This window comes from Cyprinodon tularosa, unplaced genomic scaffold (assembly GCF_016077235.1).
Source record: "Cyprinodon tularosa strain WSP-4 unplaced genomic scaffold, ASM1607723v1 ctg2, whole genome shotgun sequence".
Taxonomy (NCBI): domain Eukaryota; kingdom Metazoa; phylum Chordata; class Actinopteri; order Cyprinodontiformes; family Cyprinodontidae; genus Cyprinodon; species Cyprinodon tularosa.
In genome coordinates, this window is record NW_024038733.1 from 656,463 (window position 1) to 684,172 (window position 27,710).

The 27,710-nt window shown below is 40.4% G+C and overlaps 1 protein-coding gene across 4 annotated transcripts in view; it reads right to left on the reverse strand.

Annotated features, from left to right (window-relative positions):
• Window positions 1–24,118, reverse strand: part of cicb (capicua transcriptional repressor b) — a 45,842-nt gene extending 21,724 nt beyond the window's left edge. For 2 of the 4 annotated variants that reach the window (XM_038284295.1, XM_038284293.1), the window contains exons 1-2: window positions 23,897–24,118; window positions 11,482–15,473 (exon numbers count right to left, since the gene is read on the reverse strand). In XM_038284295.1, the coding sequence (XP_038140223.1) occupies window positions 11,482–15,334 (3,853 nt within the window). In that variant the 5' untranslated portion in view covers window positions 15,335–15,473; window positions 23,897–24,118. Of the gene's footprint in view, window positions 1–11,481; window positions 15,474–23,896 lie in introns of those variants that run through there. The other 2 variants (XM_038284292.1, XM_038284294.1) reach the window with 2 other exon arrangements.
• Between the last annotated feature and the right edge of the window lie 3,592 nt (window positions 24,119–27,710).

Consider the following 27,710-nt stretch of genomic DNA (forward strand, 5'->3'; position numbering starts at 1 on the left):
CCAATAAGACCGAGAGAGCCTCTGGCAGCTCCTTCAGTCAGTAGTAAAAACATTAACCCTTACGGATCTAACTGGTTACTTTTGTATATTCAAGTAGTTATTTCACTTGAAAACGGCTTCAAAATCTGTATTTTGACCCCTGAAGCAAACAAGTCGATGACATCAGCAAAATACACAATACAGGATGTGTTGGTTTCTTTCTGATGTGTAGAAAGTGTTCAACGTATCGGTATTAGAAGAGAAGACAAACACACTGAGTTCCCGATCAGGAAAACACAGCATGTTAAGTTGGAAAGCATGACACAGTGAGTCGAAAGCGAAAAGGGTGACAGAGGGCAGGGCTGGAAATGGGGTGATTACAGTCACTGCTCAGTTGTTACAGCCTGAATAAACAGTAGAAGCCCTCTGGAGCAAACTGTTTCAGTGATTTTCCAAAATATTCATACACCTTCCCCCTTTTGTATATGTTTTCACATTACAGCCAAAAACAGGAACGTATATTATTGGGATATAATTTGATAAACCAACAGAAAGCAGATAGGTACTATGAAGAAGAGAGAAAAAACTTTTTAACTCTCTGAGGTCATTCCAGTTTTGCACATCTATCAACTGATTATTTTTAGTCTATTGTTCTTTACAGAACGGCTGAGGTTCGGTTCAATTGGAAAGACCATGATAAATGGCTAGTACCTTTATAGCGCTCTTTTAAGTCAGATGACCCTAAAGTGCTTTACAATACATTCAGTCATTTACATAGTCTCACACACATCCACACGCTGGTAGTGGTGAGCTGTATTATAGCCAAAGCTGCCCTGGGGCACTCTGACAAAGGTGAGGTTGCCAATATATGGCGCATTGGCCTCTGATCATCATCGGCAGGAAAGGTATTTTGCATAAGAACACAACAGAGACTGTCTGAGCAGGGGTTCGAACTGGTAACCCACCGGTAACAGGACAAATCCATTACATCCTCTGTAACTTTCACCCCATCGCCTGTGGTTCACCGTTTGTAAATAGCAAGTTTTAACTCTTACCACTAATTGTGAAATGGATTATGATATTGAGCATAACTGAACCATGCTACCAGATAAATATGATTTGATGTAAACTATCCCATTCCAGCTCTGGCTGTTTGTTCAGGTTACTGTCCTCTTGGTAGGTAAACCTTCACACCAGTCTGCAAATGTTATCTTGGCTCTGTGCTTAATGCAAAGGGTGTGTTGCGGCCTAGCAGTCGATGAAGTGTCGACTGCTGGGCCGCTGCCTGGACCGGAGCTAGACCTCAGCAGAGAGGCAGCAGAGAGCCAGGAGCTGCCCGTCCTCAGGCAGGCGGGGGGAAGCACGAGCCCGCCTGTGTCCAGGCTACCATCACCGGGTCAGGTTCGGTTGCTCTGTCCCCCGCTGGTTCCCTGTCCCCGTCCACTGGTGTTCCCGGAACAGCCCCGGAGCTCACCGCTCGGTTCTGCTGCACTGTAGTTGACCAAAATCCCGCATGATTTTGAAATTCCCCCTGGTTATTTTTTTAGTTATGAAAAGTAGGACATGTCCGGGAAAAAGGGGACGTCTGGTCACTCTACTATAACAACAATTTCAATGTTTCAGTGACTGAGTGCTTGTTGCTACATTGTAAATCAACCAATCAGCGCAAAGCTCATCTAAATATTCATGAGCTGTCGTTTCATTCCAGGGCTTTTAACCATGCTTGCATTAGGTCTCATAGAACAGCAAATATGCCATTTTCAGCCCAACCAATGTTACACACCCTATTCACAGACCTTAAGGACCTGCACCAAATACCCTGTATAATCATTCTATGATCCCTTTAAATCCAAGCCAAACCAAGTGTTACCCAAAGTGTTTGATGAGGTGGTGTGAAGCACGCAACCAGTGGACTATAGAGCAAAGGAGGCTCGTTCTCTGGAGTGATAAATCATGCTCCTCCATCGACAATCTGATGAATAAATCTGGGCTTACCATGAGAATGGTTCTTAAATGACTTATAGTGCTAAGTATAACGTTTGGGATGAGCCCTTTAGACCCCCTTCACCTAGAAGCAAATGTTACCCAAGTTAATTTTTTCAGGGTGAAGGGATGAGGTCAGGTTCTTTAGAATAAATGGGAACACTAAGATATGGTCCAAATCTGATCTTTTCAAGTTACTTACATGTGGTTTTGGCCGAGACTTCCTACTACTGTGGTAACATCAAAGGTGGGCCTGATGCAAATTTGAAGTCACTTTCAATCATCATTTGCAATAACTTTACACCAGTAGGAGCCTCACTTGACAGCAGTTAAAAGATGATGTATGGCAGCTGAGACAGCACTGTTTAGTAGAAGGACAGCGAGATAAACCTCTTTAATATATGTTTGGATACAGTGTTGGAGAGGTAACAGTGTGTGGTAATTTGCTACTGTGGCGATGCAATACAATGGACTTCAACCAGTGGCCTGTCTCGGGAGATGAAAGGAATGGCGCTAACACATAATTAAAAGTTTCCTCAACATCCTTAAGTTCTGAAGGAACTTGGTGTCTATGAAGTTGTTTACATTACTACCCTTCCAATCCTGATTCTGTCCCAAATCCAAATAAACCACTATGCTATGCTGGCAGCCAAAGCTCAGTAAAATGCTCAAATTAGGAGTTTCGCTCTCTTTTTATTAGCTTCATCCCCCTAAGCACCTGCTTATACCAATCAGATCAAATCAAAGACAGATATAGTCAATGTTTTAAAAATAATGTGAACACCTCATGACAAACAAATGACATTTCAGACAAATTTGTAAGAACTGCACTAGGTTTGGTAAAAAAGAAACTCTGAGTACTTTATCATAGCACAAGGTTTTGCTCAAATCCATTCTCCAAACTTTATGTGAACAGTTTGGAGATGCTTCTTCCTCTCCCAAAAGGTTGTGCACCAGTACATAAAGAAAGGTCCGTTAATACATGGATGAAAGATTGGAAAGGATGAGATTGGGTGGCCTGCAGAGTCCCGACCTTAGCACCATCAAATAGCTTTGGGATAAATTAAATCAGAGAGTAAATGCCAGGCCCAGAGGTTGGTAAATCCATCCTCAGGGTATAAAAACCCTGCCTGGTTTTCCTTTATCCTGTTCACTTCACAAGATGATTTTAAACCAGTGGTCTTAAGCTCAATTCAACGTCTAGATGTATTCCTAGCCCCACACCCCTAAAGCTAAACTACCTCTCCAGCATATGTACATGCTATGAAGAGCACTGCTGTTGAGTTCATACTAGAGTCATGTGTGTTTAAGCATCTAAAAGTTGCAGGACACCAGCCATAGGGGACTGGAGTTGGCCCACGATTTTAAACATTATTCTCTGTCTATGCTATAGAGCTGGAAACACAAATAGTTGGAACTAATGTCTACACATGCTTTTTGTGTTCTAAACCTGGATTATTGACCTCTTTCCTTACTACCCAACATCATTCTGTGATCTCACATCCATCCATCCATCCATCCATTTTCTTTACACGCTTGTCCCAAGTGGGGTCGCGAGGGGTGCTGGTGCCTATCTCCAGCAGTCAATGGGCGAGAGGTGAGGTACACCCTGGACAGGTCTCTGTGATCTCACAAATTGTCCAAAATTCCTCTAAGGATGCTCCTAAACTTTGCAGACAGTCTTTCAGGAAGCGGTAAAGCTGCTATAGCTGGAAAGGGCGAACCAACATCAGATCAAACAGTATGGATTAGGAGTGGGGTGTTTATGATAGGAAGTCTAAGTCATAGGGTGTAAGCGTATACTTTTGCAATACAGTATATGTAAACAAATTGGGAAATTGAAATGTTGTTTCCACTTGACAACTGTGGCCTACCTTATGATGGACGATTACCTAAGGTCTCTAAAATAAATTGAAGTTTGTGATTGTGATGAGACAACATATAAAAAGGTCTGAGTGGTTTGATTGTCTTTTGTAAGACAATTAGTACAGCTCTTTTTTTAAACTTGGTATAAAAATGAAATTTTCTCCTTAAAGCTGGATATATTTTCATATGAAAAAGGAAAGGTGACCATTTTGATTTATAAAGATCGGCAAAAACAAAAAGAGCTAGGTAGACGAAAAAACTAAGATAGATGCGTTTGCACGAAGTTGCACAGAGTCAATGTGAGATGATGGTGGGAAACCACAGAAACTTCACACTTAGTCATTTAAAATAGAGATAAGTCATGACGATTAGAGAGAAACCAAAAAAAAAGGTGTGAAGAGAAACAGTGGAAGAGAAATTCCCCCTGAGCTAAGCTTAACTTGCTCTCCTTGCCACCGTGCTGGCGGTGCAGTATTTGTGTAGGTGTTCAGCAGCTTTTATTGGCTGTCTCCTCTCACAGACATCATGCGTCTAATGTTCATGTGTCCAAACCTCTTCTTCCCAAACATAGTTACATCTGTCACACTCTTATGATTTCACAGCAAAAACTTTTGCCTTCCCTGGCACTTTGCAGGCAGAGCTGGGCATTCGCTAGCTCTCCCATCCCTTCGGTCTCATCCCTTAATTCATCTTCCACCCCTGTGCTCTGCGCCTCTCCCTCCCACCATTTGCTCCGTCCAATTATAACTCAATCTACCGGTTCTTTTGCAGTTACCATGGCAACAGCAAGGTTGGGCACAGGTTCCGATGTTGCCCTGTGGTCACTGGTTTGCCAGTCACTGTGCATTTCCTTAAAATGTGCCAAACAAGTTATATTAGATGGCTTCCAGACATAAAGGGCATTGACTTTTCTCAGGTTTCACAAAAAAAGTGAAATATCGTCAAAAATGACACCTTGATTACAGAGCAGGAGGGACAATAGGGACAGTAGCTAAGGAGACAAGAATCACAGCTTTTTAATGCTGCCTCTATCAACATGTTATCACCAGAGAGGAAAATATGTGAAATACAAACTTGCTTTCTGTGTTTGAAAATGTTGGTGATTTATTCCACTCGGTGCAGCAACTTGTAATGTACGCTTTCAGCCATATGGGGGCACTGCTAGCCTGGAGATAAAAAATAGAGATCTAGGCAGCGTCAGAGAAACTAGTGCAAAGGCTGTGAAACTAAAGATGCAAGGAATCAGACAAGAGTGAGATGACAAGGAGGAAAAGAATCAGAACCAAAATACCAACCTTTTCGAACTTATACACAGGAAATACAATAACACGTATATTTAAGATGATAGAACGTGAGGTTGATGGAGTCATGTGGATAAGGAAATCAACCTAAAATTACTTTAACTACATGTGTGTGAGCTCAAAGTCTCAGAGCCACTTCAGACCAGGAAACTCCTGAGTAGCAATGCATTTTTAGAACCTTCTCCAAGTATGCTTCACAGAATAATAAAATAGATCAGACAGACATGGTAAGTGTTGAGGGGGGCTTCACGCGTGCTCCAGTGCAAGTCTAGATGGCTGTGTGATCCAGATGTGGTTGTTGCCATGGCCAGGGAGGATATGCAGGGCTTTAAGCGTTACGTAAAGCAGGGGCGGGAGGGAGCGGGGATGTTATTCCCGGGTATCCGTATCCGGGTAGATGAGGATGAGGAGGGCGAAAGTGGAAAGGAAGGGTAGGAAAGCCACTGCAATGCGAAGAGTTAAAAAGAAAAGTGTCATAACTCTTAAGAAAGAAAAAAAACAACAAACCAAGAAATAAAAAGCAGAGGGAGGGATGCATTCAAGTGCGAAAAAAAAGTGTATTCACATGTACTTAGGTGAGTGTGACATGTTTACGCAGTGTTCCACAAACAGTGTGCAATTGTTTTCTGTTTGGGACACTATAAATGATGAATCCTTAGAATATAAAAATTATAAGGGGGCTCTTTCAAAATCCTTATAAAAGCTCAAAAGCAGGAGGATACTTATGGTTTCATCTAAAATCTGGTAAGTGTTTGACTGAAAATGAATTGTACACCCTAGCAGGCTTCTACTTAGATCTATCAGGATTCCTGCGAGTCTGTGGAGGGAGTTAAAGATTAGGGTAATGGCACAGAGGCCATCTTCATAAAAGAAATATTAACCAGTGGAGATGCACAAAACATAATGTCAGCAGTCTGAAGAAGTTTTTGTTTGCTTCATGGCCTACGAAATAAATCACTGTTATTTCTCAGTGTTTAAAAAAAGAACTTCACTTGAACACTTCAGTCATTGAATAATTCAGAGGAAACCCTCAGATAATTTTGTGTAACGTCTGGAACGCCCGAGATGCAACCAGAACAATGCGTTGGTGTGTGAACGCGTGTGAGAGAGTTGAAGTTCATCTTCACCGAGTGAACAGGGGCACAACAAGAGCATCCGCAGCCAGGCACACACATTCAAGGACCACTACTTGTGTCTGTGAATATTCCGTGTTATGAACAAGCTACATCGTTGAGCTGTTTGCTGCGTTGCCATGGCAACATACGGTTTTGACGATCACACATCATATCCGGCACTCAGTGATTGACATTTTGCATTTCTGCCTTCGACACAAAAATACGCACAAGGAGATACACACTGAAATAAAGGTCTTATCCTTCACCCAACAAGTTTTAGTTCTCCTCATCAGACTTTTAGGCCGGTTATTTTAGAGGACTGTTGGTGTTGTACATTTTCTACAAGTGATCACAAACACAGCACGTAAGCTTCATAAGCCTCATACACCGTCTTGCCTGTGTCTTTTAAGCCCCAGATTTATTATAATGAATTTATTTCACTGTTATTTAGACTAAAATCTCTACCTAACAAAACATTCTGAATATTTTGATAAATATATTTAAATTTCTTAAGCTTTGGCTATATTTGAAAAAAATATAAATATTTTATGAGCAGGTTTGATAGATCTTAAAAAGTGTTTCATAAGTAAGAGTGTGGATTCAGTAATGCACATCATAGAACGGTTGGTAAGGATGTTTCGGTGTGTTCACCTCCCAATGAACACTGCCGTAGTTTTCTCTCATAAATCGAGCCAAATATATGCTGATGCTGACACCGAGTGTCAGTGTGTGCTCTGACTCACAGTCATTATCATTACACAAGCATAAACACACGTATCTAATGACATTATTTTTAAGCTGAAATGATCTCAAATGTTTTGCATAAATCATAAGATGCCAAAATTAATTTAGTGCGTTTCTCACAAAAACTTTTCTGAGGATCAGACCTCATTGAAAGTATTATTGAACCCCGTAATTGTGTCATGCTATATTCACAAACTTGATTGTATTTTATGTGGATGCCACATGGTAGACCAAAAAAAATTAATACATAATTGTGAAGTGAAAAACATAAATTAAGTAAAAAGCAGCATCACCTTTCAGTGTAACTACAGCTTCAGCTCTTTTAACCTTCTTCAGCTCTGCATAACTATGGAATGATAGTCTTTTTTTCTGACCTATCCTTTTCCAAATAGCTGCAGCTATACGTTCTCTGCCAGAATTACTCTGTTTTTACCTGCATTTATCTTTTCAACTTTGACCAAGTTCCCTTGCCCCTGCAGAAAAAGGAATCCCCACAGCATGATGCTGCCAATCACCATGTTTCACAATTGAGACTTTTTGTCTTGTTTTATTTTTACCACAACATAATGCATTTTGCATGAACACTAACAAATAAATGATGCCTCATCTGATCAAACAAGCTTCTTTGGTCGCAATGTTTGTGGCACACTATAGAGGAACTTGCTATAAGCAGTATTGCTGCTTGTCCAAAGAGGCCAGGTTTGTACAGAATTAAGAGTTTGGGCAGCAGATCTCTGCAGCTTCATCAGTTCAGGTGCAAAGCCCTGTTTCGTTATAATTGATTGTGAACTTTTTATATTTATTTTTAAATAATGGCCTGACCAGTGCTCGATGAGATGGCCTTAGCCCTAGGAAACTGTTTTATACCCTACCAAGAAACTTCTCAACACTTTCCATGGGCTCGTACGCGTGCTCTGAAGTCATCAGTTTTCATTACTGTCATCTGAAAAATATCTCTGGTCCTTTAGAGAACAGCTGTGAAATCAGTATAATCCCATTTACTAATAGTGTCACTTTTAAAGGCCATTAGGGGTGGCTGGATTATATTTAGGAATTAAAGAATTAAGGCATACAGATACAATTATTTCTCATTTTATCAATATTCACAGCATTTTAAAAAACATGCATTTCTTTTATTTTCACCTTCACATTTATGCATTTTATGATGGTCTATGAGTAGATGCAATCACAGGAAACTATAGTTTTGATTGTGTCATGAAAAATGTATTATTCAAACTAAAAATATGCTTATTATTATCAATCTATATAATATAATATAATTATCCACGCAATATTAAAATAACTATAGATTCCTTTTTGACCCTTTTTCAGGGAAAAATAAATGTACCTAAAAGAAAATGCCACAACAATTTCTCACCCAAGAAACAGACTAAACGTGTAATTGGACACACTAACGCATGTGCTCCGGACACGCTCGCAGCAAAGCCTGCACACACTCACTCACAGTGGTGCCATTCTTTCATTCAGCGTCCCTTCAGCTGCATTTAAAAAAAAGGATCAGCAGAAGGAGCATATATTTAAATTGACACCCCTTGTCTCCTTTGGCCGTCACACCCGTGAGTGCCTGCACAACGATCGGTGCGGCAACAGAGAGGGCAAAAGGTTATGTGAATCACACCGACTGACACCACATGTGCACAAGTAACAGACCTGAAGATAAACTGATGATGACAAATAATGCTCTCACTCTCACGCTATAACATAGCACTTCCCCTCCATACTGGAGTTTGAAAAACAGTTTTTGTTTTTTTTTACACACCCACACAAAACACTACAACTTGCTGTATTTATGCAACACAAGATTCAGAAAAAAATAACACTTCGATATAGCTGGCCTCAGAGGCTTCTTACACCCTGTTTCACTATACAGTTACTGTTAAACAAATAAAAACGAACGAGCAAACAGGAAGAGTTTGCAGTTAGTAAGAACATCTCCTGGGGTCAGAGAGTCGACCACACATACACACATTTTATAATATAGGAAAGAAAAAATAAAACAAGCTATGCAGTTTTATTGTACTTTTTGGCTTGTTATCCTTGCTGTGTGTTCTTCTGTTCTGTGTGATTTTAACATATTTTTGTTTTATTTATCAGCAAAGCAAATAAAAAAAAAAAATTCCACATTTTATATATCAACTGTAAATGAAGATAATTTGTTTTCACTTAATCTTTAATCTACTAATTTTCATTACAAATCCTGCTGTTGTTCCAGCACAGTATCTCAGGTATATCGTGAGGCAGCACTGTTACCACTCAGCCTTAAAAATTACTGCTACGTAATGACTGGAAATATAAGAGGAAACCTCCGCTATCTGCAAAGCTAATCCTTTATAATGTTGGAAGTTAATCCCTATAGAAAACACAAAACAGCACAGCCATGCATGTCGGCGCATACATTCTGCTTTCCTTTTTTTTTTGTTCCAACCCTAACACACACACCACACTCAGAGGATTACAGAGAAATTACGCTTTGCTCCATAACTATTTAAATTTATTAGCGTTCAAACAACAATTACTTTAGGTCAGATTAAATAAAACATTTTTTTTAGCTACTCCTGAAAAGTTGTATTTCCTATTTAATTGTAATGTGTTAATAGCATTGAATTAGTCATTTGAAAACTCCAGATTAATCTTATTTTCACATTGCTGTGTTTAATTGCAAATGCTGGTTGAAGGGAATTTAACTGTTCCAGTTACCAAATCTAACATTTGGTTATTGATATCAGCAGAGAGAAGAGTGGCATAAAGGTGACCTGGGGGGGCAGTAGCCATATGGGACATCAGCATGTTGGCTTACAGGACCTCCTTCACTGAGATCAGCACACACAGGTCTTTGCATATGTATGTAACGCCAACCCTCTATTGCTCTCGATTTTTATCCTAATTTTATTTATTAAAACTGATTTTTTTCTTTTTTTTTGGGGTGGGGGCTGGGGGGGGGGGGGGGGGGGGGGGTCTGAAACAGATCAGTCTAAAGCAGAAACGCATTGATTACCGTTATCAGTGTGCATCAAGAGTTTGAACAGTAAAGGTTTTGAAATAAAAAACATAAATATACAGTACCTACGGTTTGACGTGCTTTCAGTTTTTTTTATTTTCCTATCTGCTATCTGCCTTCCACCTGTTGCTGTGCACTGTTATTCAGCTGGCTGAAACAAGGCTCTTACATTTGCTCCTGCTTACAATAGAGACAAATTTAACTGTGACAATATTTTGCAGTTGTAAATAGTATGAATAGCCATTATGAAGATGTAAAGCCCCACAGTCTTACTATAACGAGCTAAGTGTTACAGGTGGAAAGCTGCAGGCAGCGGGTCTGTTATGAAGCTGACTTCAGGCCGTTCCCTGAGTAAATAGATCAACTACTTACCGTATATAACTAATATCAGCTCATTTTATTTTTAATATTCTACAGCATGCAGAACAGCAAACATGGATAGTACTCTCTATACTAACCACTCTTATCTAGTTGCTGCTTAAATATTATAATAACATTTATGTAATGTTTTTAGGAGATAACATTTTTAATTGATAATGTAGTAGTAAAAATTTACTTTTTTATTTCTAATATAAGTAATAATTACTTGTTATAGATGTTTGTTTTAAATATTTGTTTTAACATCAGAATACTGCAAAACCATTTTTACACTGGAAAAAAATATAAATCTAGATAAGTAATTTTTTATTAAAATAAGTGCTTATGTTCTTGAATTGAGAAGGTAAAAGAGACATTTTACCAATGCAACAAGACAATTTACATTTAAAATAAGAAAACAAAATTATATTGTCTTATTTCAACCCTTTTTATCTAAATATCTTATTTTAAGAGTAGAAGTACTCTTTACATTGGCAAATCATCTCATTTACCTACTCAAATTAAGGGTAAATACACTTAATTTAAGACATTTTTACTTATTTCTAGATCGTTTTTTCCAGTGTACCTAAGGTATTCATGGATCAAAATGTTTAGTCTAATCTAATAATTTGAGAAAAACAGATCATAATGAATGGTACAAGGCTGCTTTTTGAGTGAGTTTTTGTCTTTCTCTATTTGTGCAGAACAACAAAAATGAAAGAAACTTATAAGATTAAATTAACATGCTGAGCTTTCTCTGTTTGCATAAAGCATCATAAATGTGCCTCTGGCTTCATTTGTGTGTTAAGTTTTTTTTTTTTTTTCCTTTTGGTACTTGTTCCTCAATCTGTATAAATACAACAGTTCCACTACATTTCACCATCTGAAAATAGTAAGGCGTACCTCAATAACTGATGGGCGGATAGTTCTGATTTTATAATCAAATAATTTTAATAACATCCTACCAGCGCTCTTTAATTTATATTGTTAATCAGATATTGCTATCAACACTAACCATAGAACTTTCTAGAAGGCAGACACATACTGTTTACACACAGCTTTTTACTTGACTGCCCAATACACAAAAAATACTCCACATATTTGTGCACACTCTCACCTGTCCCAGGACGTCCCATGATGATGTCCTTTCGAGGGGCAGGGTGCAAACTTTCTGCTGGTAGGATTAGAGGGAGCAGAGCTGTGGGAGAGGGGTGACAGGGAACTGGTTGCTGCACCTCCCCACCAAACACGGTGCACTTGTTGTCCTCTCGCTCTCCAGAGCTGTCTGTGCTACTTGGAGCAGAAGCTGCCACGGTTGTGCTGACGGTAATTGAGAGGGCTTGCAAGGGGTTGGCTGTCGGGTCAGTGGAAGATAGGGAGGAAGCTGTCGGGGAAACTAGAACCAGAGTTTGGGCTGGGCTCCGCAAGTAGACAGTACCGTTGGGCCCTGTTGCTGTGGCAGCGTTAATAGGGACGGGAACCTGGAGGCCCGCGACGGGCTGAGCAGTGAGGGGGGTTAGCGCAATTTCTTTAGGGGGGTTATTATCTATAGCTGCCTCATTTCTGCCTCCTCCTCTTTCTGATGGAGACTCTGTGAATTTTGCAAATGGAACTTCAGGATTTCGAACAATGACAGGGGAGTCCCGTAAAGTCTGTTGGGGTATAGGGACCACTCGTCGAGGCCCTCCGTCAGTTGAGAGAGGAGAAGGAGGAGTTGCGGAGACCAGCAGAGGAGGAGGAGAGGTAGCAGCAGAGGATGGGGGCCTGCTGGAAGAGGGTGTGCTGTGTCCTTTGAGCTGGGAGAGGGTGGGCGTATGTGTGCGGGAATGTGATGCTGGTGTTTGGGGCGAAAGAACTCTGAAAGAGTTGTTGAGGTCTCCCAGATCCAGCTCTGTTTTGGGCGTATAGTCGTGGTGGTGTGAGGGAAGGGGTGGTGGAGGGGGGGCATCAGATTTTCTCTTGCTGGGGCTCATGGGGACTGTAAACGTCAGGTTACTGGGGAAGGACGGCTGGATGCCCGAAATGTGTCTCTCCCTTTCACCTGCTCCTGCTAGGGTTGTTGATTTACTCCCCCCTCCCCCTCCTGCACCACTGGGCTGTCGGTGTCTCCGGTGTTGTAAGACTGGGGATGCAGTAATAGGGGAGAAGTTAGCAGGCCTGAAACCGAACAGCGGTGAGGGTGAGGGAGAGGGGGCAGGGGAGAAGGGAGACTGATTGGAGATAGGGGAGAAGGAAGGAGTGCCAGAGCGAGAGCTTCCTAAGGACACAAGCATGGTGGCAGCCTCACATTCATCTACATCAAACCTTGATGAAAGCTCATGAGGGAGGAGGGAAGGGAGAACCAAGCGTGGTCTGGTGTCTCCTCTGCTGCTTGTCTCACTGCTCTCTCTTGACGTGTCGTCCCACTCAAACTCACTGCTTGCCCTCCCCCGAAGGTCAGAAGGGGTCACCGTCCCTGAGCTGCTGCCTCCCCCTCCCTTCTCTCCCCCTGCTGCCTCCATCTCTTTGGTTTTCATGGACAAGTGTCTGGAGCAGTACCCTCGTCGCTGAGACTCCTTCATGCAGCTCTCTTTGGAGCACAGCCTCCTCCACTGCTTCCCGTTGAACTTTTTACGGATACCGTTGGGAGTGCATACCACGTCGCCTTTTTTGTACTTCTGCTGAGCCAGTGAGAGGGGAGTCCTGGAACGGGAGGAGGCTGGGGAGGAGCCCACACCAGAAGTGGGAGTAGGAGTCTGGGTGGGAGTGGTCTTGGTTAGAGGTAGGTTTGAAGTGGTGGTGCTTATTTCAGGGGTAAGTAAGGAAGGAGATGGGGTTGGCAGAGGACTGGTTATTGTAGAGAGATGAAGTGGTCCTACACCCCTCACCATTGAAAGGTGAGTGGATGTGGGAGCGTAACTAGTGGGCTTGGAAACAATGTTCCTGTACTGAGAGGTTCCAGCACTTGCTTTTGGACCAATGGAATGACCCATGTTAAAACGAGATACCTCACGATCTTCCTCTGGCGTGTTAGGCTGTTTCTGCCTTTCTCTTCCTGACATATTGCTTTCACATCCATGACTTGTGATGGCAACTACACTGGAGCTTAAAGTGGAGGAACTGGCAGGTGGATGTACGGTTCTGGAAGTATGCACCCCTTCAGTCCCTTCATGTGAAAACCCAGGGCCCAACCGTGCACCAGCTCCCAGCACCCCCATTCCAATGCTTAACTGGCACACTTCTCTCTCTACCTCCATCTCCTCCAGGCGCTCCCTCTCCTCCCGTTCCCGCTCAAGCTCTCTCTCCTTTGCTCTCCCACCGTCTAACTGGGAAACCTCCCAGGGAGGGATGAGTAGTCTTAGGCTCTGTCGGGAAACCCAGACAAACCGACCCGTTACTTTGCCTTCCTTCTTCTCTCCCACTAACTCTCCACCTAGAGCTTCTCTCTCTTCGTGAAGTAGAACCTGATAAGGAAATGAGACACCAGGGTGGGGGTCGACTTGAGCAACAACCCCTTCTCTGTACACTGGAGGAATCCTTTCTTCTTCTTCACCAAATGGGACACATACCCGTGTCCCAACAGCCACGGGGGAAGTGCCGGGTGGGGGTGCATCTAAAATGAAGTCGACTGCACTCTCGGCCTCAATAGAGGGTGTCACCATGGTGCCACCACAAAATGGGTATTTAACAAGGGTTTCTACTCCTTGGAGCTGAACTTCAACAGAACCTCCACTTACCCTACGCACCACTCCTTGTCTAAACACAGGAGAATGGAGGCAGGAATCTTCATTGCTGGCAGTCTTTATATCACATGGCGGTTTATTTTTTATTTGGCGGGCCAGTACTCTCTGGTTTTTCATGCCTTTCGCCAGAGCTTCAGCCAGTCCCTCTGAAAGACTGATCTCTTTCAGATGTGAGTTTTGGACAGAAGCAACGATGTGGATTTTAGTATTTGGTCCTGTTGCCTCCATCACATCCAGGTCAGAGGAATGCTCGCTTGCTGTATCGGTAGAGGAAGAGCGCACGGAGTTAGGGGCCCCCTCCAATTCATTTTCTCCTGTTAGTGAGTCTCTTTCCTTGGAATGTGACATCCTGGGGGTTTTATCCTTTACTGAGACAAAATGGTTTGCTTCTGTAGCTTTTCTTTCTCCTGCTAACACTGATGGCTGATTACCTGAGCAATTATTACGTCTGCTATCAATGCTATTCATATAAGTGTAATGGCTGCCAGCACCAATGTTTCTACTGCTATTTGTACTGGTAATACTACTTGTAGTGTTACTGGAAGTACTGCTATTTATGCTCACATTAGTGCCTTTATTAATGCTGTTAGTAATATTGTTGCTGCACTTAAACATATTATTAGGAGTACTGATACTCTGACTGTTTTTGCTGTTGAAATTGCCGTAGCTATTAGATATGAGAGCAGGACTGGAGGTAGGAACATTATTTGTGACACTTGTATTGTTGGCAAAGTGCTCATACATGTATTTTTTCTTGGGTACACGAGCTTTAAATGTGGCCGTCTTCCTACTGGAAACTGAGCCTAAGCCGGGGCTGTGATTGGTGGCTTGCTGGGGTGCAGCTATGGGGAGTGGTGCTGGGGCAGAGGTAGGCAATACTACAGAACCAGTGGGTGGGGTACTGTTTCCATTTGTCCCAACCATTTTTTCCTTTTCACTCTTTTCCTCTGCCTTCTTTTCATCACTTGCTTCCGACACGCCATGCTTCACACGTTCAGTAGTCTCCTCCTTAGCAATGGTATTACTGTTTGGGATTGGTTCATCCTCTGGGTTAGCATCTGTGGATGTCGGTGTGTATCTGCGTTTAGCAGGAGTGCTGGGTGTGTGCTCTGCGGTTCTGACAAGTGTCTCCTTCTTCACTTTTTTGGAGTCCTTTTCTTTTAAGGGCTGAGAACCACCTCCCTTTTTTCCCCCTCTGCCTCTTGTTAATGGCGGAGAACGTCTTCTATTTGTCTTCAGTGGTCCCATCTCTTGCTTATCGTACACAAAGTGCTGCAGATTATATATGATACTCCTCTTGTATGATGTAAAGGCACTCTTTAATATTTTGCTCTCTTCCTCTTTTCTTCTGTGCTTTTTCTGTTCATCTGCTTTCGACAAACATTTTCTGTAAAAGAGAGGGAGATGAAGCAGACAGGTGGTCATTTGTTGTCTTCACAAACAGAAATAGCTAAACAATAAAATCAGATCATAATGCACAGTTCACATTGGCTCAATATCTAGAGTGTGCTTACAATTATCATACTCTTTTTAGCTGCCCTTATTCACAACAAAATACACGCCGGTATATATTCACGCCACTCTGTGTTTGCATCTCACCAGTGTTTGCAAAGAGAAGCTTTTAAAAATGATAGCAAGAATAAAAAAAAAAATCTTAAAATGAAGCTTAATTGAAAAAGTAATCTGGAAGACTCTTATCAGCTTCAACTGAACTCCCTGTGATGTCTCTTGTTCAGATTCAGACTCCTCTAATCCTTTGCTAGGTAACTCTTCCAAGTGAATTCTGATTCACAGCATCAAAGTCTGTTTCCTGTAAAAATTGAATTTTCCTCTCCACTGTCGCTACATGCATGCTCGTGTGAGGGATTGCAGACACTCATTGAGTCCATGCAATAAGCTGCTTTTCCTTAGAGAGAAACATTTTAAAGAATGTGATTGTGTTACCTGTATAAACAGATTGAGTAATACTTTTGTAAATGCAGCTTTTCTCTGTGTGAGTCTCTCCAGGTTGAAATGACCAAAGTATTGTTCCATAACAATAAGCTTGACTTCAAATGGATTTTAAGAGATGTAAATAACTAAGATCTCGAGGCATGGAGCTTGTGTGACAATACTGCAATATTTCTTCTCAAAGAAAAGTTCCCATTTTCAATTTTCTGGTTTACTTTAAAGTACTATTGTCTTCTATGTAATACCACCTCACTTGCATTAGACTTGTCAACTTAAGCAAGAAAAGGAGTACGACATAAGTTCCCCTGTTGAACAGATTAATATCAGCTAATAAAACAGCTCCTGACAGCCTGACAACATTTGGTGAAATGAGCTCTAAAAGGAGCCTCCACCAGTTACCAACAGAGATGGGAAGTAACAAAGTACAAATACTTCGTTACTGTACTCAAGTAGATTTTTCAGATAATTTTACTTTACTTTACTACTTATTTTTATGGCGACTTTTTACTTCTACTCCTTACATTTTTACACAAATATCTGTACTTTCTACTCCATACATTTTAAAAAATTGGCTCGTTACTTTAGTTTTGAATAATTTCAATGGAGTTACCGTTATTATTTTTCACGTCATCAATACCAAATTCAATCTAATTGGATGGGAATCTACGTTGCATTTGACACACCACTACAAGATGAATCGACAGATTCGGCGGTATTCATTTGCGGCAAATCATTGCAGCTTGGTGGCGGTGGCGTTAGCATAGTAGCATGGACGACGAGATGATTGAAAATGAAAACAACGGAGATCTAGTCCTATTGGCAGACATCCATTTAAAATGTAGGCAACGGCATGAAAAAAGTGGTTTCTACTTTTACTTTTATACTTTAAGTAAATTTACAAAACTGTACTTTGTTACTTTTACTTGAGTAAAGAAGTTTAATCAGTACTTCCACTTTTACCTGATAATTTTTTAACACAAGTATCTGTACTTTTACTCAAGTACGGAAAGTCAGTACTTTTGCCATCTCTGGTTACCAATGATTTTTATTTTGACTTTAACTAGTGCTGGAAACTAAAGTTATTTAAATTATTCATTGAAAAAAAAAAGTTAATAATAAAAGGTAGGTTTTAAAAGCCAATAAGTGACAATACATGCAATCTGAGTGGCAACAAATGTGACCATCATTCAACAATTTTAACAACTAGAAGTATGAAATATTTTCCCCCCTTTTTTTGGTTGAACTTAAACATATTTTACCATATAGTGTGATTAAAGTTAAGAGGGAGTTAAATTGCTACTAAAATAATTATGGACATCCAATACTTAGTTTATAAGTAACATTTCCCTAGTTGACATATTCGTGTTTGATTATTTATTTATTTGTTCTTTAATCTTTTATAAAAATATGCTCTTGCTCACAATCTACCCTTTTAATTTGAAACATTACACTGATATTTTTAAAACTTTAATTTATCCAGAATGTTAATACATTTACAATATACAATACAGCCTGAATTTGGGTGCATGGTAGGATGCTAACAACTCTGAAGTTAGCATCTGCTTTATAGGTCCAATCACACTGCAATTCAGCTGTTATAAAGACTCCTCTCTATTTTCAGAAATACACCGACTGGTCAAACCTTATCAGGATCTTTTTAAAGAAATGGCAATTCATGCAATATGATAACTGATATAATATATTCATGTTCTCTATTCCCTTTTAACACCTTGAAAAACAACCACACTGACACTGCTTCTCTGCTTCAGGTAAATCCTGCACTGCATCACTCTTGCAAGCCCAAACAAATACCACACAGTCAGTTTTACTTGAGGCACCAATATGGTAGGTCATCAAATAAGTACGTATCATGCATTGCTATTTACAACACAATTTAAGACTATGAAGCTGTTATTCTGTTTTGGAAACATAAATAGAGCATTATCTGTGCTTAAAACAGGCTCAGAATTAGACAAGAATGAAACAGCTAAATTGAAACTGCTCAAACCTGCACTGGTTCATAAAAGCCTTAGTACAAATTACAAAAAAAAGAGGGAAGAGTAAATTTGGTTTCTTAATTTACCCTAGAATACATTAAATGGTGGATTTTTCCTCATTTGTAAGCTGGATGTACCATTTTATCCCTAGACATATCCCTAGACAAACACATTTTTATTGTAACAGGAACAATGTTTAGTTCCAGGCATGATTGGGATTCTTGTCTGTTTACTAAAATAAGGGAAGAGGTCATCAAAGGTCATCACGTTTATAGAAAGTAAGTAGGTAAGTAACTAAGAAAAGTAAGAAAGAAAGAAAGAAAGAAAGAAAGAAAGAAAGAAAGAAAGAAAGAAAGAAAGAAAGAAAGAAAGAAAGAAAGAAAGACAGACTTTAGTGTCGTTCCTCCCGATTGCCTCCATCTACTTGATGGCAAAGCTTTCTCACGCTGCGCATTATGGATGTGATGCTATGTGATCGCATTGGGAGTGAACATGGCATTTGTTGTGACTTACACCAGAGGAAAATATTTGGCAGTGGCCTGGGTGAGGTCACAACTATACCACAAGTGGGAGAAAGAGGGATACATGGCTGTTTGGTTGTTTGATCAAGCAGGCTGTTCCTGTGTAGTCAGTGGGAATTTCCTCAGTCATTCTAGTACTCCTCGGCATCCTCCCACTTCTCCTCGAAGTCTCAGCTTTTCATAGTCGCCTTTTGTCAGTGCCACACTGATACTCTCTTTTTCTCGGACACACACACACACTCACACACACACTCTCCGCTTCACCAAAAAGACAATATAATTGGAATAATCTGCCTTGGTAAGATATGCCCAAAATGAGAGAATTAAAAGCCTGGCGCAGGATCAGGCACATTCACTGATGTTAGATTACAGGGCTTAATACAATGACACATTTACAGACACACACTGAAGCACACACTTACAGTGTGTCGCACAGAAGAGCGCATATGTGTTCCCCTCGATCAGGCTCAGAAACTCACCCACATGTGCAAATGTGTGATTTCCGACAAACGTAGATGTAAACACTTGCCCACTAATTCATATTGAAGAAGCAGATATGCTTCCTCTAACACTGAAAAAGTTCCTCTCACTCTATAACATACACACACACACATACAAGGTGACCTCGACATTAACTAAATAAACGAGTAACACACCAGCTCCACTTCCTGGCCTACAAAAACCCTGTCTCTCACTGGACAAAATGACTAATCAAAAACAAGAGTCCTTCACGCATTCATCACTACCTCTCCGTATAAACAGTCCTCAGTTGCCATTTTAAAACCAACCTCATTATTATATAAGTTTAGCTCATAGCTACACAAACCATGACTTTAATATCTCCTGTATTCAATCTTTAAAGCATGGTTTCATACATATGAGCACTGATCAGAGATCAGAATGGGACACATTTCCCTGGATCAGCTCATCACAATATATAAGTTAAATGCTTTAAAAAAAAATTAAGAACTCCATCCATTGCTGCTCTATAAATGGATTAATGTGGCCGTGTGTTGATGCCACATTTTATGAATTTTAATAGCAATCATATGAAGATTAGGAACATATGCTATGATGCATAAATGAGGATAATCTTGTAATTCCTTCATTTTCTACTGGATTCAAACCTTGGAGCAAAGGTTTTATGTTTCAAATTTAACATATATATATATATATATATATATATATATATATATATATATATATATATATATATATATATATATATATATGTTAAAATTTAAATAGGTTGGTCTGACTGCAAAAAACACAACTATGCAAAAAAACCTGGATATATGTATCGGTCAGGATAAAAAAAAAACACTTAAAACTTTCAGTGTATATTTGATGGTATCTACAAATCTGTCTCTGAAATATAAAGAGTATAAAAAAAAAGAGTTAAGGTTTAATTAGACATAAATACGTCAGTTTGTGTTTTTTTTGTCTCCCTGATTTATGAATAAAGTTCAATGAAAAACATAAGCGAAACAAGTGAACCAAGAAGATCTGCATGATTTCTAATAAAAAAAGCACATGATTAGCCTTTCATTCTACAGCTTTTATCTAACATTAAAAATGCCTTTTTGTCCCACTGTGGGGACATTTGGGTGACACAATGGCAAAAACACATAGACAGCAGACGTAAAAGCTGACTCAGAAAGTCTTATGAAAAAAAAAGGAGAAAAAAATAAATAACACCATGGAAGATACTAAGAGAAAGTAAAAAAAAAGAAGACAAAAATAGAAAAAAAGCAGCAATGTGCATTTAAAAGTTTTGTTAAATAGTTAATCCCTGAAAATTAAGGAAAATAAACAGAAAGACATTTCTGACTGGAGTAATGTACCTCCCACCAGTACCAGACCAAGTTCCCCTTGGTTAGAGGAGACGACTGGGCCTGGCCTGGGAATGCTGGGTCTGTAGAGGAGCTTTAGAAAAATGGGAGAAAGAGGAAACAGTCAGAGCCACACGTCTGACGGACTATTTGGTTAAATGAGTGTCGAGGATCTGATCTTACCACAGAAATATGTCATTTGTTATGCTCATGGCCATCCCAAAATACCCTGACTTTGGCTGATAAGCCATTGCCAGGCTGGGTGTGTTTCTGTGCATACTTCCATTTTAAAATCTGCAGTTATAGAATTAGACATGAATCTATCTTTTATTTCTAGAGTAGTAACATCCAGTGGCAAATGTATACTTTTGTAATTGTGAAATTGCTCTTTTTGTTCATTCTTTTTACTTCCAACAAAAATTTTAAATGTGTTTTTGTTTTGCCAACTACTCACAAGTTAAATTATAGTGATTTATCCGATTTAAATCCCTTATTTCCATGTTTAAGAGAGACATATGTAAAAATGTCTCTTAAATGTAAAAATAACCAATCCATGCTGACTTTCATTTGTTTAAACAAACTGTCTTGATGCTAAAGAGTAGAACTAAATTAGAATTCCCATATGTTGAGAGCTGCTGAAGTGTGTAAAATGTCAGTCAAAACTGTGAAAGTAAAGAAAAAAAACAATGCTGGAAAGACATGCTTTTTTTCTGAGCTGAATTCGGATGAAGCAAAGAGAGGAATTCAGGGGTTGATCTGGACAAGTCCTGACACTGTCCAGCTAACATCAGACACAGCTTGCTTCTGCACGGATCCAAAGCAAACTGTAAATCTCAAATAGATAGATCGTCACAATCTCCATGGCACTCAACTGGACTCCCTTTAAATGTCTGTTCCACCTATAAACATAGAGGATAAAGCGACCCTCCTTGTAACGTGGACCCTGACAGCAGCAAAACTAAACTTTACGCAGACGCTAAATGCCCTCTCTGGAATTTACAGCGCAGTCATGCATATGCTATTAAACTCTCCCCTGGAACTAGATATTATCACACACTTATTCTACCATGTAAACCATCCTTTACATTTACACAATAGTTTTTTGTCGTGTGAATTTTACATATCTGCTGTGAACATTAAGTAATTTTGTGATTAGGTTCAACTGCACAATTTAGTACAAATAAAAATCTTTATTGAGAGATTTTAGGTTTAGAGGCCGGTGCATTTAAGCACCATGGGCATACACACTTATTTATTAAGAGTTCTCATCTTTTTGCTGCCATGATAAAATTAGGTTGTAGTGTGTATATATATGCATTTATTACATAACTATCCGCGTCTAATAAACACGAGGGTTTATTAAGATTGTTGAAGTGAGGGGAGCCTGTGCCCCGCTGCATCATGGCACAGGTTGTATGCACGAAATGAAAAGGTGGGGTGACAATCAAAGCGGCTTGCTGCACAAGAGGGTGTCAGAGTCTGTGCAATGCTGCATTTGCAGCTCATGTCAAAGAGAATGTATATATGGAGGCAATGTGCTGCTCATCTCTCTGTCCTGAAAGACTTTATGGGTGTCTTTCTGGGCGCGGGGCTGCGGTGACGGAGAAGGGAGAACGTAAGGAGCAGGAAAGAAGGACAACTGTCAAGGTGAAGACTGCCGTGGCCCTTGTAGTCTGCGGAGTAGAAGGTCCTTTTTTTCTTTCACCCCAACTGGGTCAACAGGGAACGCACTGTCACACATGAAACGGCAAAAAACACGCTCTCTTCAACAGAAACATGATTTGCTCATAAGCTCATCTGTGAGATGGAGATTTCTTAGAAAACATGACATTGATAGAGGGAATATGGAGTTCTGGTATTTTGGGGTGAGCTGTGTGTGTTTATAAGTGAGAGGGAGTGCTTTTTGCTCATTTGTTCTACAAATATGCCAGCTGTGTAGGAGATTGTTGAAGGTAATGAATAGCATCATGAAAAATAAAATAAAAAGATGCACCGATCGTGCTTTTTTCCCCCCTACAGATACAGATGTCTGTTTTTCTTTTGCTTCGTTATAACACACTAAAGGGCTAAGAAATCTGGTATTTTTCTCATGGGCTTTTAATCCAACAAAAATGAATGAATCAGAACAATGGCCTTTTGAAACAAATATCAAAAAATAAAGTGCATCATAGCAATTGCTGTTGACTGATGCAGTTTTACATTAAAATGGTTGGAGTTCCCACTTTGAATCCCATGTCAAGGTATTCCAATCAGAGAAAAATTGGGCTATCCTATTATTTTCTATCAATTTGGTGCATCAAGCAGATGCTCAAACATTTGTACACAGGACTGACCTCTGAGTTGTAGCATAGCCCAGAAAAGAGTGTATTTGTTGGGCACCAAATGGCAGAAATGCCAATGTCACATCAATGCCCAGCTGCTCGTCAACATCATGACCACACAGGAGCATTGATGGGGGATAATGGAGAATGCATGCCACAGTGGAAACGTGCAAATAAAAAATAAAAAAATGTAATTTAAACATGTCTCGAAATAAAAACTGCAAGTATGTGCAGATGCAGATGCATCGCCTGTGACTGCGGGATAGCAGAGCAGGAAAAGTGAGGAGAGGAGAGGAAAAGCCGAGAAAACACCTAAAGCTTCTCTCTCTGAGTACTACGAGAGGCGCTCCACAATGTCAAACAAGTATATAATGACTGGAGGCGATTGTGCAGGATGGTTTCTGGCTTACAAACACAAACCGGTTTGAAAGTCTTAGTTAATTAACTCAACCTCAAAGCTCATGCAAGCGTTTGTAACAAGCAAAAACACACGAAAATACACACATTATGCACAAAAACTCGACAGATTGAGGGTTCCTTATTGAAAGTTACCTTGGGTATATATATAAATATACTAATATTGTTATAAAACTTGGGTTGAAGCAGGAATCTGTTAGTGTTATCGCTCTAGTAAGCAGCAGTAGCGCTGGTACTATAGTGGTATATGTAGTAGTCGTAGTACGAGGCGGTTGAAGAGAACCACAAAACGACATGATGATGTTTTCGCAACATCCTCGTTTTAGTTTGTCCCTGACTCGTTTGAAAATAAGAATTCCTATTTAGACCGCTTTTCCGTGTTGGTAAACATTGAGACTGCAGCGCCTGCAAATGGCTCGCTTGTTTTTACTACGCTACGTGCCGCGGGTTACGAGCCAAACAGAAAACTAAGGTCAAGAAAAACATCAAAGTGTTCTACGATTAAACAGGCGACGCGGATGCCAACCGAATAAATGTTGGGATGTTTGTGTAGGATGATGGGAAACATTTCAGAAAGTTTTTTTTTTAAGCTGTTACGCTCCCACCCCTCCCCTGTCTTTGGGGTTTTTCCCCTTGTCACTCCGTTTCTTTTGGACGGTTCGACGACCATTGACTCCTTTACCACCCGGTCTTGTGTTAACTCTTGAACAAAAATAGAAAATTGACGCTAGTTTAGCTTCACCAGCTCGTTCCCAACTTGCTCCCAACTCACCTCTAACGTTTTTTTTTCTCCTCTTGCCATAGAAAGATTTACGGTCCTATTTTCCAGACGGGGAGACAAGAACAACTCCCAATAACAATCCCTCTGCTGTCGGCTCTAAATGCGCACTTTACTTTTCCTGCACAAAACATGTCTTTTCCCCTCCGCAGAAACTCAAGCAAGGGTCCAAAAAAAAACTATCGCTCTCCTTTTCCACTACATTCACAAAATGGTGAATGAACCACTAACAGCTGGGGGAACTGACCAATGACAGCCTGCTGACAGTTACAGTAGCCAATCAGTTCGGTCTTTGGTACGAAGAGGGCGAGGCCAGCTGTCACAATCTATTTGACGGACAGAGAGAACAAGCCAATGGCGGCAAGGATGCTTAGCGAAACCGGTGTCCTGTCCCAAACTTTACAGTATCCAATAAGAGCTTTGGGAACCATAGGAACAGCATGAGTGAGGGGAGAGAGGAGGGAGCATATGACCGCCAGCCAATAGAAAGGCACAAATGTCCCCTCCTTCTTCTCATCTCTTGAGGAGTATGTTTACCATAATTGACAGCAAAAGTACTATCCAGGAGTAGACCGTGATAAAGCATCAACAAACACAAGTTGGTGCAGAAAGGATTCAAACAGCCGTGTCCGGACATTTACACATCTAATTGTCTTGAAACACGTTTTTACACATATTTGCTGTTCTTCTTTCAGTAACACTCCTGTAAATGCCTACAAAATAAACAAAAATTAAAAAGGAACCAGTGTCTTAGCCCAAAAGTTATTTTCTGAACCGATTCGCACTTTGCGTGGCGCAGCCGACCGCAACCAACTATCCGCTACATCCCCTCTTCCTTTTCTCACAGCAACAGACGCTCACGTTCCACTCTTAGCCAATCACGGCGCAGAAGCTGACTTCGCTCTGACGTCGGTGGTTTCCAAGCCGCGCCCCCTCCATTGTAAGTGAACGGGAGCCATTCTGGCTAACGTCACTTCCTCGGCTGTTGATTGGACGAACGGAGAACGTCTCGGAGCCAATGTGAGCCCGTTTCGGTGATGTCATCACGAGTGTTGCCACCAGCTGGACTTGCGGGGCGTGGCCTGTAGTAAACTCCGCTAACAATTGTGTTTGTAACTTTCAAGCAGTAAAGATGAATCTGTGTGATGAGGATGCATCTGAGTAATCATTATTGTAGCTATGTGGTAGGTGGGTACCCTATTTATTTTCATGAATTCCATATGGTGACCTTCATCTTCTGCATAAACATATCAAAAAACGTTACCTTGCAAAAGAGCGTCCATAATCACAAACATTACATAATCACTTGCAAGCGCAAAAGAGCGTCCTGTTGAGGTGAACAGTGCCCCCTGCTGGAATACATAATTATGGCTTCTTTGGAGACGACAACACACAAGAAAAGCATTTGATTGGGTACTGCAGCTGTATATTTGGGAAATGTATGACAACCTCTCGTTGCTGTGCTTCCCTTCATTTGTACAAATGTGTTTGTGTGAATGCCGTGAGAATGCGAGACGGAAAAGTTGGAAACTGATTCAAATGTGGATTTAGAGGGACATCTAGCGGCGATATTTCTGTACCGCAGATGGTGACAAATAAAAACCGACAGAGAAAAGTTATGGAGAGGTTTAAATCATGGTTATGCTTTGAAAGAATACCCAAAGCATCTTAACTAAATCCAGTAATTAAAGTAAAACTATTAATCTTACGTCATAATCTGCTCTTTATTAAACAGGGGTCTAAAGGAAGCCACATTTGACACAAAGTAATAAAAACTATATGAAGATTGTTGGAAGTTATGTAGAAATGTGGATGAAGATGAATTGGTTTAATAAGACCCAAATTAACCATATGACCTAAGTAAAAAAAAAAACATTTTGGGGAGTAGTAACTGATCATAAACTAAGCTGAAAACATCATATTGAATATGAAAAAGGAAGAATTTTCTATTTCAGAAGCAATTTTACATTAAACAAAGAACATACTACACTTTAAAAGTTTGTATTTAATGTATTACTGTCTAATATACCATTATTTAACATACTGTGCTGAATTATGAGGAACAACTTAAAAAAATACAACTGAAAGGACTGCGTTGCAGCAAAAAAGAGCCATGCATACTATAAATAAAGCAGGATTTTTTGAACACACCAATCTACTATTTATAAATTTAAATATAATGAAATGTAAAGATCTTGTAAATCATAGAATGATGCAATTAATATACAAATCAAACATTAAATCTCTACCAGAATGGATCCAGAAGTTATTTTCTATTCCAGAAAGTAAATGTAATTTTAAAGATAAATGTAAAATCACCTTTCAAAGTAAAAAAGAAAACCAGAATGAGATTTCTGCTGCTGGAGGTAGAATTTGGTTATTTAGAGTTAAAGTCTCCTACATCCTTTCTTAGTTTAAAAAAGCTGTGGACAACATCAGATTTGAAGATGATCATTGTAGCAGAAGTCTATGTTTCTGTGTTATTACTGAATTGTTTATTGTTTTTTAGTGCAGCTTAATTTTGTTATAAGAAGCAAGCAGTTCTTAAGCTTTTCCTACAGCCTAAGCCTTCCAGTCACAATACTCTCTATTTAAACACAAAGGGACATTTTTTGTATGTCTAAATAAAGTTACAAGCAAAAAAAAAAACAACAAATTTTTGTGTGGCCTAAAACTAACACTAATAATTTCATAAAACATAATGTCTCCCAAACTTATCTTGCTGCAGAGATGCTTTCTTCCCTTCAGGGATAGAAGAACTGACCAGGGTTTAGAAAATGATTAATTTCAGCAGTATGACCTTAAATATATAGTGAAATCAATCAATCAATCCATCCATCCATCCATCCATCCATCCATCCATCCATCCATCCATCCATCCATCCATCCATCCATCCATCCATCCATCCATCCATCCATCCATCCATCCATTCATCCATCCATCCATCCATCCATCCATCCATCCATCCATCCATCCATCAAAGATGCCCAGACTTCCTGATCCATGCAGACTTCCTCCAGCTGCTCTGGGAGGACCCAAGGCGACAACAGGCCAGCTCAGACACATAGTCCCACCAGTGTGTCCTGGGCCTTCCACAAGACCTCCTCTCAATGGGAAATGCCTGGAACAACCCCCTAGGGAGGCAACCAGGAGGCTTTTGATGTGGAGGAGCAATGACTCTACTTTTCGGGCAACTCTACAATCTTGTCCTTTCAGTCATTACCCAAATGTAATAACCATAGGTGAGGATCGGAACATAGATCAATCGGTAAATCGAGAGCTTTGCCCCCAAACTCAGCTCCCTCTTCACCACGACAGTCCTTTACAGCGACCGCATCACTGCTGATGCTGCACCAATCCATTTATCAATCTCATGCAAGATCCGTCCCTCACTCGTGAACAAGACCCTGAGATATTTGAACTCCTCCACTTGAGACAAGGACTCTCCACTGACCTGAAGAGGGGAGTCCACCGTTCTCTGGTGGAGAACCATTGCCTCAGATTTGGAGGTGGTGATCCTCATACCAGTTGCTCCACACTCAGCTGCAAACCGCCCCAGTGCACGTTGGAGGTCCTGGTTGAGGCCAACAGGACAACATCATCTGCAAACACCAGAGATAATATCCTGAGGTCCCCAAAACAGACACCCTTCAGTCACTGGCTGCGCCTAGAAATTCTGTCCAAAAATGTAATAAACAGAACCTGTGACAAAGGGCAGCCCTGGCAAAGACCAACATGCACCAGGAAGAGGTCTGACTTACTGCCGGCAATGCGAACCAAGCACCTGCTGCGCTCATACAGAGAGCA